This window comes from Phyllobates terribilis, unplaced genomic scaffold, assembly GCF_046119375.1.
Source record: "Phyllobates terribilis strain yellow unplaced genomic scaffold, ASM4611937v1 Scaffold_4__5_contigs__length_816908805, whole genome shotgun sequence".
Classification (NCBI taxonomy): Eukaryota; Metazoa; Chordata; class Amphibia; order Anura; family Dendrobatidae; genus Phyllobates; species Phyllobates terribilis.
The window spans coordinates 607,519,165-607,534,459 of NW_027362764.1; the positions used below are offsets into that span (position 1 = coordinate 607,519,165).

At 45.3% G+C, this 15,295-nt stretch overlaps 1 protein-coding gene across 2 annotated transcripts; it reads right to left on the reverse strand.

Annotated features, from left to right (window-relative positions):
• Positions 1 to 8,391: 8,391 nt before the first annotated feature.
• Positions 8,392 to 13,358, reverse strand: SNAI2 (snail family transcriptional repressor 2). Of its 2 annotated transcripts, none has more exons than XM_073679281.1 (3): positions 13,030 to 13,358; positions 9,796 to 10,332; positions 8,392 to 9,306 (listed from the first exon to the last, which is right to left on the reverse strand). In XM_073679281.1, exons 1-3 carry the CDS (start codon positions 13,106 to 13,108, stop codon positions 9,125 to 9,127), a joined length of 798 nt encoding a protein of 265 aa, XP_073535382.1. In that variant the 5' UTR covers positions 13,109 to 13,358; the 3' UTR covers positions 8,392 to 9,124. The 2 variants fall into 2 exon arrangements, with proteins under 2 accessions (XP_073535382.1, XP_073535381.1); XM_073679280.1 differs by having other exon boundaries at positions 9,796 to 10,335; positions 13,030 to 13,346.
• Positions 13,359 to 15,295: the final 1,937 nt, after the last annotated feature.

A 15,295-nucleotide genomic window follows, 5' to 3' on the forward strand; every position in this document is an offset into this window, starting at 1 on the left:
TACAGTGAAGGAGCAATCAGAGAGGTAGGATGAGAACCAGGAGAGAACGGTTTCCTTGAGGCTTATAGAGCGGAGCATAGTGAGGAGGAGCTGGTGATCCACAGTGTCAAATGCAGCAGAGAGATCCAGGAGAATCCACAGGGAGCAGTGACTTTTGGATTTAGCTGTTAGTAGATCATTAGAGACTTTAGTGAGGGCAGTTTCAGTGGAGTGTAGTGCCCCCGTCATACTAAGCGAGATCGCTAGCGAGATCGCTGCTGAGTCACAAGTTTTGTGACGCAACAGCGACCTCAGCAGCGATCTCGCTACGTTTGACAAGTAGCAGCGACCATGCTCCTGCTGTGAGATCACTGGTTGTGTCGAAATGGCCTGGACCATTTTTTGATCATTGAGGTCCCGCTGGGTAGCATGCATCGGTGTGTTTGACACCTTACCAAAGACCTCGTTGGCGACTCAGGACTGAGAAGTCGTCCCTCATCGAGGACTGAATCGTCAGAGTAGCTGCTATGTGACAGGGTCCCAACGACCGCCGATATCGTTATACAGGTCGCTACGGGTCGCCATATCGTTGCTGCGTCGTTGGGAAGATCGGACTGTTTGACATCTCACCAGCGACCACATAGCGACGCAGCAACGATCCCTGCCAGGTCGTATCGTTGTCGGGATCGCTGTAGCGACGCTAAGTGTGACGGTACCTTAAGGAGCGGAAACCAGATTGTAGAGGGTCGAGGAGAGAGTTGTCTGAGAGATAGCGGATTAGATAAATAAATAAATAAATGACATAAATAGATAAATAAAAAATGCACCAATCTGCAGCAAAATCAAGAGTTGAAGTGGTTTTCAGCTGTATCACAGTTGGAACTAATCCTCATGTAGCTGAACTTCTGAAAGGACTTCTTAAACATCCTAAAGACACAATATTGTAGACATTCACTTTAGGACACTTGTGCAAATGTCTGGCATTGGGGGCGATTTAATAAGACCAACATTTCTTTCATCAGTCCACTCTAGGACAACCCCTTCTTGAACTAAATGTTTGGCCCCGATAAAATAAAAAAACCTATACACTCCTCCCGTGCTGGCGCCGTTCCACCGGTGTCGGCACTTGTGGTCCTGGAGTTCTGGTGTGGTGGAATGACAAGTGATGCCCAGCGCCCAATCAGTGCTGGCGTCACTATCCCCATCTTCGCACGGATTGAACATGAAGAGGAAGCCAGGGCTGCAGCTGTTCTCTGACTTCCTTTTCATGTTCAATCCATATGAAGGCGGGGACAGTGACACCAGCACTGATTGGGCGCGTGTCATTCCACCGCACCAGAGCCCCGGGATCACGAGTGCTGGCACCACTGGAACGGCGCCAGCATGGCAGGTGAGTATAGGTCTTTTTATTTTATCGGGGTCAAACATTTAGTTCAAGAAAGGGGTTGTCCTAGTCGTGGACAACCCCTTTAAAATAAAGTAAGCAGTCCAAACATCACAATGTAAATTCTGTGCCAGCCATCGCCTAGCAAAGATTTGCAAAGATTTGCAATTTTATTTTCACTATTTTCTGTGGTAAATTCTAATAAAGTTGTTGGACTGCAGGATATTTCTGTCCACCCTGTACTTATGCTCAGCTCAACCTGTCTCCCTTGAGAACAAAAGGATCAGGCATGTTGAAATTCATCAGCTCCATCCATAATTTCTCCTAATATTTGCCATCTGGAGGAAGTTGGGACACCCCCATACACATAAAATGGTCACCCGGTCTTTTGATATTCACAGTTTCATACAACTATATTTTAATGGTCAACTTTAGCTTCAAATTATGTTTTATCAAGTAAATGATATTGAAATAAATTCCTCTCCTGCCAATGTCTGTGATAATGAAGACACATATCAGCCTGGAGAAATGGCTCCATTACTGGGTGCAGTGTAAATATTTTGGCACGTTCTATAGTTTGCTGAATGACATTTTCACTCTAAAACCTGCTTACAGATGCTTATTAGCTTTGATTCATGTCAGCCGGAACGAATATTTGGGGCTTTGCCGAGCTCATGCTTACTTCTCCTGACAGTTTTTAATAAAATACCATAATTTAATGATACGGCATCAACTTGTGTTTTATTCAACCTGCATTTTCTTGAGATCATCCATGGGACTTTGTTCTCCTGATAATTCCAGATGGAGTGATACATGAGGCTATCATGGTCAGATGTGGTGGATAGACTTTGGTTATGTGATTCTATTCACAATATTTACATTAAAACAAAGTCTGAGATTGATACATGATATATTCAATACATTAAAGTAAAGCTGGAGGTTTAGTATCACACCACTAAGAAACACACTCAATATCCCAAACCAAAAAACCCTAAAATCTGGATCTTGTAAAGTGAAGATTGGTGGGCTTCACCTGGCCGCCTATTACTGTTCTCAATAGTCCTGAATGCTTTGATCAGGGCCGTCATCCGCTGCTTCGGCTGAGTTCACATGTATCAGTTGTATATAGTCAGCTGTTTTAAGCCTCATCTTGAGCCAATTGATGAGTTGTGCACCAGTTTACTACCCACGGCCACTGAACCATGGTATTGCACATCAATTTGCTCCTCTCTAACTCTGACATTCATAGTTTCATAGTTTTAAGGCTATGTACCCACGATGCAGAAATGCTGCATATTTTTTACGTTTCTCCCTGGCAGGAAAAACGCATGCGGATTTCACATGCGTTTTTCCTGCCAGGTAGAAGCGTTTGTCAAGCGTCTTTGCATGCATTTCTGCATGCGGGTTATCAAGCGCTTTTCCAAGCAATTTTAGCATCACTTGGAAAAGTACTTGACAACTTGTTCACACTATATAAATCCATGCAACCGGCATGGATTTCTAGTAGTGTGACAAAGTTAGTTAAAAAAAAAGAATAAGAATGGTAAAAAGTAAAGTTTATACTCACCTTCCGATGTCCTCCCGGTGTTATCTCCGCCGCGTCCGGTGTGTTGGGCGGCTCGTGCTGTTGTGAAGGACCTGCGGTGACGTCATTGAGTCATGTGATGGGTCACATGAATCGGTGACGTCATGGCAGGTCCTTCACAACAGCACGAGCATTGCAAGAGACCGGACGGAGCGGACAAAACACCGGGAGGACATCGGAAGGTGAGTATAAACTTTATTTTTTATTTTAAATTCTTTTTTTTTACAGTTTCTATGGTACCCAGGTCTGGACGAGAGTCTCCTCTCCTCCAGACTTGGGTACCATCCGCACATAGAAACGCATAATATCCGTGTGTACAAATGTACTGACACGGATATTATGCGTTTCAATGCAAGTCAATGGCGGCAATTACGCTGCGTGTCCGCAAAATTAATGGACATGCTGCGGATTTTTGAGCGCAGCATAAATGCTGCGGAAAAATCCGCAGCATGGGCATTGACATTGCGGCTTGTCATTGGGAACCATGGGGGACGGATTACCAAGCGTTTCCCAAGCGTTTATGCTGCGGAAATTCCGCAGCATAAACGCTTGGAAAACGCATAGTGGGCACACAGCCTTAAAGTTGAAGATAGACTTAAGTTCATTGAGCTCCACCTATAGCCTAGCATATTGATTCAGAGGAAGGCAAAAACCCCATGAGGCAGACATTAATCGCTCCATATTGGGTAAAATTTCCTTCCCGACTCCATACGACAATCAGACTAGTTCCCTGAATCAATGCCCCATCACAGAATCTAGCGCCCATAACCTGTGATATTATATTTTTCAAGAAAGGCATCCAGTACCTCCTTGAATTTTAGTAGTGAATCAATCATTACAACATCATGTGGCAGAGAGTTCCATAATCTCACTGCTCTTACAGTAAAGAATCTGTATTTACAATTAAATCTTCTTTCCTCTAGATGTAAAGGATGCCCCCTTGTCCCTGTCCCTAGTTCAGCTGTGTGTCCATCCATCTATGAAACAAGATAAAAAACAGCACAAGCAAAAAATTACATACCAGTCCTGTAATATAATCCCAAATATATGGAGACATTACACAATTGAGGTAGAAAAATTGATATTATTTAATAGCCCATGTGGCGACGTTTCGGCTTGGTATTCTGAAAAAGGTTCACAAAACTGGACCGAAACGTTGCCACATGGGCTATTAAATAATATCAATTTTTCTACCTCAATTGTGTAATGTCTCCATATTTTTTGGATTATCTATCTATCTATCTATCTATCTATCTATCTATCTATCTATCATCTATCCTCCTTTTTTTAGGCTAGGTGTATAATTTGTCACACAAAGTCTCTGCCTGTAAAGCAGCAGCAGTAAAGGTAAAATATTTCCTGAACTTCCTAAATCACAAACTTCAAAGGAGATTGCACATAGGTGTAGGTCAACAGAATAACCATGTGATACATTTCTAGTCAGTCTGATGGCGTCACAATGTGAGTACAAACAGTCCCTGATGCTTAGACCCATTTATACTTGTAGGTCCTTATTCCTAGAACACTTCTACATTAGATGCCAACAACCTGACAGCCAAGCAGTCTCTATTTGATGACACACTGTTAATATGTACGGCAGCCTGGAGTGGTCATACTGACTTTACATGTATGATCTGTCCTTTTACATGTCCAGAAATTTACTGCCGATTTAACATGAAAATGTGCAGCACAAATGGCACTGCGACATAATAAGTGGACCAGGCCCTAATTACAGGACATTACTGTATAACAAGCTTGCTGCAGAATTCTGACGCACAGTTATTAGGACAGCTATCAGTTCCCAGTTGTCTGTAGCGTCTTGGATAATCAGTAAAAATAATCCACCTTTTCCATTGTTCAAAACTAAAAAATGTGATGTGTCTAGGATTTATTTTTATTAAAAGGGTGTTCTCGGCTTGTACTGTACCTTTATGTACATGCCTAGGATATGCCATGAATGTATAGTAGATCTGGGTCCCGCCAATGGGGTCTAAATTTATCTTGAGAATGGGGCCCTAACGTGCTGCTGTCATTGAAGGGGTGTCCAGAATTCCCATTTATTACTATGGGGATACCGACCATCTCTCTACTGACAACAGTGCACAACATGGCAGCTTTCTCAAGACAGATGAAGGTCCCAATGGAAAGACCCAGATTACTATATATTCATGGCATATCCTGTGCATACACCATAAATATACTAGATGGGAATTATCATAATTTTGCATTTCACAGCGCAGCTAATGTCTTCATTCCTATAATTTCAGTGTTAAGTCCTACATATACATTAGATGGCAGAACAATGCTTCAGACGATCGTTCGACCGGCAGTCATCTCAGACGACTCTCCCGTACACAGGAGTGCTTACTCAGCTGAGTGCTCCTGTGTTCTGTATGAGAAAGTTGCAGGTGGACACATTGGCCCCTGGCTGATCTCTGGGATAACAATGCAATCAGCAGTCCAAAAATTGGACATGCCCAATCGACATCTCCCCTAACCATCAGTTAGCCAGCGACCCCATACACATTAGATTGCCAGCCGAGCCCGTTGATATCGTCCGACATTGGTCTAATATGTATGGGGGCTGTAGACATACTATGTATCACTTCTAATCTTGTTCTTTACGGTTTTACAATGTGTTGGATGCCTGTGATAGGGCAGCATGGTGGCTCAGTAGTTAGCACTGTTGCTTTGCAGCACTGGGGTCCTGGGTTCAAATCCCACCAAGGACAACATCTGCAAGGAGTTTGTATGTTCTCCCTGTGTTTGCATGGGTTTCCTCCAAGTTCTCTGGTTTCCTCCCACTCTCCAAAGACATACTGATAGGGAATGTAGATATTGAGCCCCAATGGGGACAGTGCCCATAATGTCTGTGCTGTGGATTCAATGGTGCTATGTAAGTGAGCAAATTAAATAAACAGTTTGATAAGTTGTCCAGAAAAAAAAAGTTTTAAAAAATCAAGCTGACAAGCCTGGTTTTGATTTCACTGAATGTGATTCCATTTGAGAATGGAGATAATCAAGACTTTATCTGGGGAGATAGAAAAGGATCAGACTGCACCTTTTCTTATTTAAATATGCATGTGCACTGGTAGCAGCCTTTGGCCAAGGATCTGCGGGACCCCTGTGACATCAGACTGTCAGGGGGTCTACTTCATATTGCCAAGATGGATCTCCTGGCTGGAATCTGCTGTGTATCTTCTGCTTTAGACTCACAGTGAAGGTAAATAATAGAATCACTAGATCAATCAGTGAACACAACTGGATCAGCCTGTGGGCAAATGTACACTACCTGTGGTTTTGGCAGCAAGGCAAGTGTTACTAATATACTGTTTAGAAAGAGGTGACAATCTAGGGACACCTGACACCTCCTGGTATGTTTGCTTGTGAAATTAGGAAGGCATGTAATATCCCAAATACTTGGCATATTTTACATAAACTGTGCGGATATCAGCAGTGATTAAAAAGGAAGAGTTGATTGCAAAATATTTTCCAGCCATCATACAACCTCCCTAGCGGTCTGTATGACATGTGACCCGTGAGTGACATCACAGCTCTGACATCATACATTGGATTTTATCTATATTTATGCCACCTGTCCAATCTATATGGTATAAAATGATTAAACAGTACATGAATATCACTAATGTGTGCCCCTATACAATGCGCTAAGACGGTGTTCGGGAATTACATTCCTCTATTCTGTTTTAGGAACAGATAAATGGAATTAATGTCCATACCGTGTAAAATGGAAGTGGAGGGACACCATCGATTATTATGGGGTTTGTTTTTGGTTTTGTTATATGTACATTTTTAGAATGGATGTGCTTTTTTCTCTGTCCTAAAAACAGAGACATAACAGAACCCAGACCGATCCCATAATAATCATCAGGGTCCCTCTGCGTCCAGGTTACAGCAGTTATGCCACCGATCTGTTCTGGACATGAATCTTGTTCTCTTCCTTAAACAGAACCAACAAATGGAGCCCAGCCTAACTTGTTTCATTTTGCGTTGCAGCTATTGTTCCCTGTAAGCAGCCACTACAGACTGGAGCGAGGCTGACGGTAAAGCTTTACTGCCTGTATAATATCCATCTGCTTTAGCTAGTGTCTCCAGGTCTGAGACATATTGGAGAATTTTGGGAGGTCCTTTAAAAAAGTTTTCTACTTTAGATTTGCATCCCTTTAAGTGCAATTAGATAAAGGGGTCTTCCCACCTTATAAAATGGTGGTATATATCGCTATGATACGAATATTGGACCCACTCGCAGCAGGCATGAAAAAATAATCGCAGATCTGTACTGCCCCATAGTATAACACTGGTCCAAGTGCTATTCGATAAAACATCAGATAGCACTCGGTCGTGTTAAACGGAGTGTGAGTGAGCCCTAAACAGCAATGAGGAGACATGTGAAAGACTTGTCAGGACCATGATGGAGTACTCGCCTAGTGCGAAACACGTACTTTCCAAGTCTTTCATAGTTTTTTTTAAATGAAATCACGTATTTCTTTTATGACCAGTGAGTGCTGCAACTTTCTTCTTCCCTCTATGGTTTACAGACTGTTTGCACTACTCTCTGCTGTATTGGAGAGCACCGCTGAAGTCAATACTGAGAGTACGGTATTCATTGTATGGATATATTGCTATAATATGCCATAACGTTATGATTAGTGGGGCTCTGAATTTTTGGACCCTTATTAATCCCTAAAATGAAAAGGAGGCAGTATTACTTTCAGGCCAGGGTCACAGGGCCTTATTTCCTCTCATCCGAGAAATGCGGTCTGATTATGCTAATCAAACTGGTTTTCTCGGATGTGGGGAAAATGGAAAAAAAAAATTCTCCATTGTGTCAGTCCGTGAAATCGTACCGCACTCAGATGTCATCGAAGTGTGGTCTGATGTTTCCCACGGACCCATAGACTTGCAAGTCCGACTGTGATCCGATTTATGGATGCAAATGGGGAATGCTGCAATTTTTTCCTTAGACAGTCGGTCCAAGGAAAAAATCGGACATGTGTACGGCCCCATAGAATAACATGGGTATAGTGCTATCCAATATTTTATCAGATCGCACTCGGACAAAAGATACGCTCATCGGCACCTGCCCCAACACTGCATCCTCTCCACAGCTTTTACCCCGGGGAACTGCAATGTTGTCCCATTCAAGTGAACAGAGCCGTGCTGCAGATCCCTGCGCAGCCCTGATGCTGTGCAGGGGAAAACCACTGAAGGGATGATATGTGAAACCGACACCATGTCCTGTACATTATCAGGATTGATGCAGGGCCCAGAGTTTGGACCACCACCAATGATAAAGTGACGTTGTATTCTAGCAATATTTAATAATTGTGTAAGATGGGAATAACCTTTTACCGTACACTTTTGTACCCAAGAACATTTCAATAGCTCCTCCCAACCCTTCAATATAACACCAAAACTAAGATTTTTATGTATCCAAAACATTTTCATTTATTTAAAAAACGACTAGAAAAAAAATTGCATAGCTCTCATTCTTCAAGTTGCCGCAGAAAGCAGCACACTCACCGCTCACTTAAAACATAAAACATATAAAAATATAACAATTTACAATATATTCACATATTTTACAAAACTATTATAAAAAAAAGGCACAGAAGGGTTTACGCCGAGAAGGCTGAAAACGGACAGAGCATTTTCTTTGTGCACTTCAGAATCTAAAGTTTTGCCCTCTGGTAAACCCTCATTTTTGCACTTGCTCCCATAATAAAAAAATTGTAACTGTGGAGATAAGTCCCATACATGATAAATGCACAATTTGCACTGTGTGTATTCGGCTTTGCCTCCATTGAGATTGATAAGATGGTTTGCATAGTGTAAAGTCTTGGAAGAAATCTTGTCAGTGTCCATTGTCCTGAGCACAATGAGAATACACTTGTGTACGGCTGAGAAGGCATCTGAGATATTGCGGAGTACAGTCACAAATACTATCCGGCTGAAATGATTAAGGCAAGAATGGCGTAGAGATATTCGGGGCCCGTGAGCCGTATGGATCTTTTCATGTTTTGGAGGAATTGGTTCGGCTTGTTTCATTGGTGGGAAGAGGTAAAATACCTTTGGCGGAGTCCCCATGCCTTGCAGCAGCAGGAACCTGGAATGAGCTTTGGTAGTCCTGGTAAACATGTGTAGACTGGAACGTCTCAGTGCGCTATACAGCAGCCTGACTCCTCGTGCTTGTGGAGCAGGGACATTCTGGAGAAAGTTTTCGAACAAGTTTTACACTGATATTTTTTCACATCTGAATGGGTTTGCAAGTGGGCTCTGAGGTTCGACCTGTCCGCAAAAGCTCTGTTGCAATGAGGGCACGAGAAAGGCTTTTCTCCTGCAGAAGATAGAGATGTAAAAGGCAAGGTTAGAATACAGGTCTATACAGCATATATGCTAAAGTAAAGACTGAACTGGGAGCAAAATCTAGATGGATATCCTCAATCTATATACCAAGCGGGAAAAGTAGAATACAAGAAGCCATAGGGCACAGACATGGATGTACTCACAGCACTGCTGCAGAAAGCATCAACCCTATATATATGATCTTTATTATATATACCATACTGTGACGTACACCATAGCTGGCAGTGCTGTAGAACTACAAGTCTCTGCATGTCCTGACCACAGGTCACTAAATATAACTATTCCACACTACCAGTACTTGCATGGTTGGCATGTCTGGAGTGTGCCCATGGCACAGTGTCTGCTGGGGGGTGTAGTCATGTCACAGCTTTGCCGATCCGAAGCAATGATAAGGGTGACTTAGCCACGGTTTATGGTTACAGAGAATGAACATGTATATGACACGAGATCCGTTCCTTACCAGTGTGAGTCCTGATGTGTCCCTGCAGTAGCCAGGGCCTGGAGAAAGCCTTCCCGCAGATCTTGCACACGCAGGGTAATGTGTGGGTCCTGATGTGCATCTTGAGCGCCCCCAGGCTGACGTACTCCTTGTCACAGTACTTGCAGGAGAACGACTTCCTCGCCTGGGCATCGCAGTGTAGCTGCTTGTGCTTGGCCAGTCCGGAGAACGTGGAGTAACTCTTACTGCACAGGCTACACAGGAACTTCTCCACCTCTATGGAGTGGGGGTCACACAGCTTAGCCTGGAGCCGCTCCTCCTCGTCACTGACCGGACTCTCAGAGCCGCTGTGGTCCTTGGATGAGGTATCGGACTGAGGAGGAGGACTGATCTGTCCCAGTGATGAGGGGTATCCAGATAGGGGTGACAGGTCGCTGGGGAGGGGAGAGGGGAGCAGGCTGGTCCACACTGTAATTGGGCTGTAGGCGACGGAGCTGAGGAGGTCGGGCTGTGGGATCACCACCGGGTACCTCTCGTATAGGAATGGCGAGATCAAAACTGCTGTATGGAGGGAAACACAACACATATGAGGAATGCACACATGGAGGACGGGGAAACATCTCCATACATATTACACTACGTACAGATGGAGCAGAGCCGAGCCGGCACTGTGTGGCTGGTAATGTAGTAGTTACGCACTTGGCCCTGCTGCTTACTAATGCACGTATATAATATATACACATATGTGGTATGCAGGGTATATACATATATGTATATGGGGTGTGCCGAGCATATACACATATATATGGTGTGTATCGGGTATACATATATATATAGGATGTGCAGGGTATATACACATATATGTATATGGGGTGTGTGAAGCATACACACATATATACATTATATATACATATATGGGGTGTACAGGGTATACAGCTATATGTATATGGGGTGTGTGGAGCTTATACACATATATATGGGGCATACGGGATATACACATATATAGGATGTGCATGGTATATACACATATATGTATATGGGGTGTGTGGTGCATACACATATATATTGGATGTGCAGGGTATATACATTATGCATATGGGGTGCGTGGAGCATGCATACACACACACACATACATACATACATACATACATACATATATATATATACACACACACACACATTATATGCACATAAATATGGGGTGTGTGAAACATACACACACATTATATACACACACATATATATATATATATATATATATATATATATATATATAAATATGTATATACACACACATTATATGCACATATATACGGGGTGTGTGGTGCATACACACATACATATATATATGTGTGTACATAGTGTGTGTGTATGCTCCACACACCCCGTATATATGTGCATATAATGTGTATATATATATATATACACACACGTGTGTGTGTGTGTGTGTGTGTGTGTGTGTGTGTGTGTGTGTGTGTGTGTGTGTGTGTGTGTGTGTGTGTGTGTGTGTATGTATATATATATATATATATATATATATATATATATATATATATATATATATATATATATATGTGTGTGTATATAGATATATACACACACACACTATACACACACACACACACATTATGTGCACATATATACGGGGTGTGTGGAGCATACACACACACACATTATATATCTATCTATCTATATATATATATACACACATACACACACACATTATATGCACATATATATGGGGTGTGTGGAATATACACACATATACGTTATATAACATCTATATGAGATGTGCAGGGTATATACACAGCTATATGGGATGTTCAGGGTATATACACAGATATATGGGATGTGCAGGGTATATACACAGCTATATGGGATGTGCAGGGTATATACACAGCTATATGGGATGTTCAGGGTATATACACAGCTATATGGGATGTTCAGGGTATATACACAGCTATATGGGATGTTCAGGGTATATACACAGCTATATGGGATGTTCAGGGTATATACACAGCTATATGGGATGTGCAGGGTATATACACAGCTATATGGGATGTGCAGGGTATATACACAGCTATATGGGATGTGCAGGGTATATACACAGCTATATGGGATGTGCAGGGTATATACACAGCTATATGGGATGTTCAGGGTATATACACAGATATATGGGATGTGCAGGGTATATACACAGATATATGGGATGTGCAGGGTATATACACAGCTATATGGGATGTTCAGGGTATATACACAGCTATATGGGATGTTCAGGGTATATACACAGCTATATGGGATGTGCAGGGTATATACACCGATATATGGGATGTGCAGGGTATATACACAGATATATGGGATGTTCAGGGTATATACACAGCTATATGGGATGTGCAGGGTATATACACAGCTATATGGGATGTTCAGGGTATATACACAGCTATATGGGATGTTCAGGGTATATACACAGCTATATGGGATGTTCAGGGTATATACACAGATATATGGGATGTTCAGGGTATATACACAGCTATATGGGATGTGCAGGGTATATACACAGCTATATGGGATGTGCAGGGTATATACACAGCTATATGGGATGTGCAGGGTATATACACAGCTATATGGGATGTGCAGGGTATATACACAGCTATATGGGATGTGCAGGGTATATACACAGATATATGGGATGTTCAGGGTATATACACAGATATATGGGATGTGCAGGGTATATACACAGCTATATGGGATGTGCAGGGTATATACACAGCTATATGGGATGTGCAGGGTATATACACAGCTATATGGGATGTGCAGGGTATATACACATATATGGGATGTGCAGGGTATATACACAGATATATGGGATGTGCAGGGTATATACACAGCTATATGAGATGTGCAGGGTATATACACAGATATATGGGATGTGCAGGGTATATACACAGATATATGGGATGTGCAGGGTATATACACAGCTATATGGGATGTGCAGGGTATATACACAGATATATGGGATGTGCAGGGTATATACACAGCTATATGGGATGTGCAGGGTATATACACAGATATATGGGATGTGCAGGGTATATACACAGATATATGGGATGTGCAGGGTACACACACACATATATATGAGTTGCAGACATTAATACTATAGTGGAGCGGAGCCCTGCAGCCGCCCTCTGCCCCCCGCCCTTATGTTAGCTGCCCCCAGCCCGCAGACATGGGAGTGATGCTGCCGTAGCCCGTTACCTGTGTGACTGTCCAGCTCCCCATAGTTTGGCTTCTTGGAGGAGTTGAAGTGTTTCTTCACCAGGAAGGAGCGCGGCATTGTCAGTGCTGGGAGAAGTAACGGTCCCGCCGGCGGCAGCTGCAGCCTCTATAACATGGTGTGAGCGCGGCTCGGGCTGCAGTGCCACTGACTCACTGACTGCCACTGACTCACTGACTGCCACTGCCTGCACTCACTGCTGGTAAATAGTCAGGTGCCGGGGCGGCCGCTCCCCGCTGTCACAACGCCGTCCTGGGAGGGATTGGGGGGAAGGATCCAATCATCATCCTGACACAAAACAACTTCTCTCAAGTTTCACATCCTGACAAGGGGGCGCACTGTGTAAGTGGGAAGCCCCGGGCTGCATTAAGGGTTAAATGATTCCTGGCGGGGATTGGTAGCTGGGGTGGAGGTCGCAGGGAGGGGCAGGCGGACTCTCTTTCCAGAACTCTTTAGGTGGTAAGTAGCGCTCAGTGCCAGCATGGCGGACCCTTGGTGCCTGTGCAGACAGGGTGTACACGGCAATGGCAGCTCCCGGCACTGCTGCACCCTCGTCTACGGCAGCGGCACCGGCTGCTGCACACCAGGTCCCTGACCAGGCACAGGGGCGACCTGCAGGTCTGAGCCCCTCCATCTCTCACACTGTAAAGCCCCCTCCCTTCGCTGCAGCCCTGACACATCGGAACGCTGCTCCTCTCCTCTGACAGCTCCATAACTGTCATTTGCTGAGCCTCCCATCTCTGCCCCCTGCCCTGCTGCCACCACCAGCTCCATGGGCTGATGACTGACAGCAATCAGACTGCCCGGCACCGCCACCAGTCAGGCTGCCCAGCGCCGCCACCAATCAGGCCGCCCGGGGCCGCCACCAATCAAGCTGCCCGGCGCTGTCACCAATCGGGCTGCCCGGCGCTGTGTCCAATCGGGCCGCCAGGCGCTGTCACCAATCAGGCTGCCTGGCGCTGTCACCAGTCAGGCTGCCTGGCGCTGTCACCAATAAAGCCGCCTGGCGCTGTCACCAATCAGGCTGCCTGGCGCTGTTGACGTGCCCCTGGGCCTGTGTCGCGCTGCGGTGCGCACGCGGGAGCTTACCCGGAGCCGGATCCGTGGAGGGTTGTAATCTCGTGGCGGTGACCCGGTCCGTGCCCAGGGAGTCAAACTAGACGGCAGTCTATTAGTAGTAAATAGTTGATGACTACGCCACCCGTTGAGTGCAGCCAGGAAGCTGCTGCTGCAGGGCAGACCGCTGAGGCCGGTGGTAGGATTGTGCAGCGTGATAGTATAACCCCCAACGGGAGGGGTATGGCCTCAGGGCAGCCGACGTGGATGATGGGGGTAGCAGGAACCACTCAGAGACGGTACGGTGTAGTTCAGGGTCTTTACTGGTAACAACGACAGACCCTCCCGGAGTACTTGCTAGCAAACGGGGCCTGGTCAGTCTTTGAGCAGATGGGATCTCCCCTGGCCAGGCGTAGTTGTAGGCCTCCCAAACTGACTGTACTCTTCTGGCTACCTTGCTAGAAGCTGATGTAAGTAGCCCACGTCCCTGAGTGTACCGTGTGGTGCTCACCCGTATGGCCGGTGACTCGGGGCCTTCTAATGGCTTCCGCTCCACGATGGCGGTGCTGGTCCCACGCGTGTGACCGTGCCTTCGGGCTTCTGGGCCAGAGGACCTGAAATCCCCTGCCCGACGGATTCTGCTGCTGGGTAGGAGTTAGTCCCCACAGCCTCGGACTCCGGGTCCGGTAAAGAATCTTCTTAGTCAGGGCGAGCTCTGTAGCTGCCAGCCCCTGACTCCTTGTAACTCTGCTGTTTCCTATGCTGCTTCTCTTCTCCACTCTCCTTGTCTGACTCACCCTGCCTCAGCCCCGGGTTTATACAGGGGAAGTTCTTCCCCTCCCAAGACTGGGCAGGAGGTGTGGCATGCACAGGATCCCTGACCAAAGGACCTCCCACCTGCTCTCAGACATAATATCTCTATCACTGTGGCAACCAGACCCCTGGGGTGTCACACTGTCACCAATCAAGCCGCCTGGCGCTGTTACCAATCAGGCCGCCAGGCGCTGTCACCAATCAAGTTGCCCGGCGCTGTCACCAATCGGGCTGCCCGGCGCTGTCTCCAATTGGGCCGCCAGGCGCTGTCACCAATCAGGCTCCCTGGCGCTGTCACCCATCGGGCTGCCCAGCACTGTCACCAATCAGGCTGCCCGGCACTATCACCAATCAGGATGCCCGGCGCTGTCACCACAT

What these genes read in the sequence shown, in the direction of transcription:
- SNAI2 (XM_073679280.1), bottom strand. Translation starts at nt 13,108, where the DNA reads ATGCCGCGCTCCTTCCTGGTGAAGAAACACTTCAACTCCTCCAAGAAG. An exon ending in GGAGCTGGACAGTCACACAG is followed by an intron (nt 10,336 to 13,029) that starts GTAACGGGCTAC and finishes CCCTCCATACAG; the next exon opens with CAGTTTTGATCTCGCCATTC. An exon ending in ACACATCAGGACTCACACTG is followed by an intron (nt 9,307 to 9,795) that starts GTAAGGAACGGA and finishes TATCTTCTGCAG; the next exon opens with GAGAAAAGCCTTTCTCGTGC.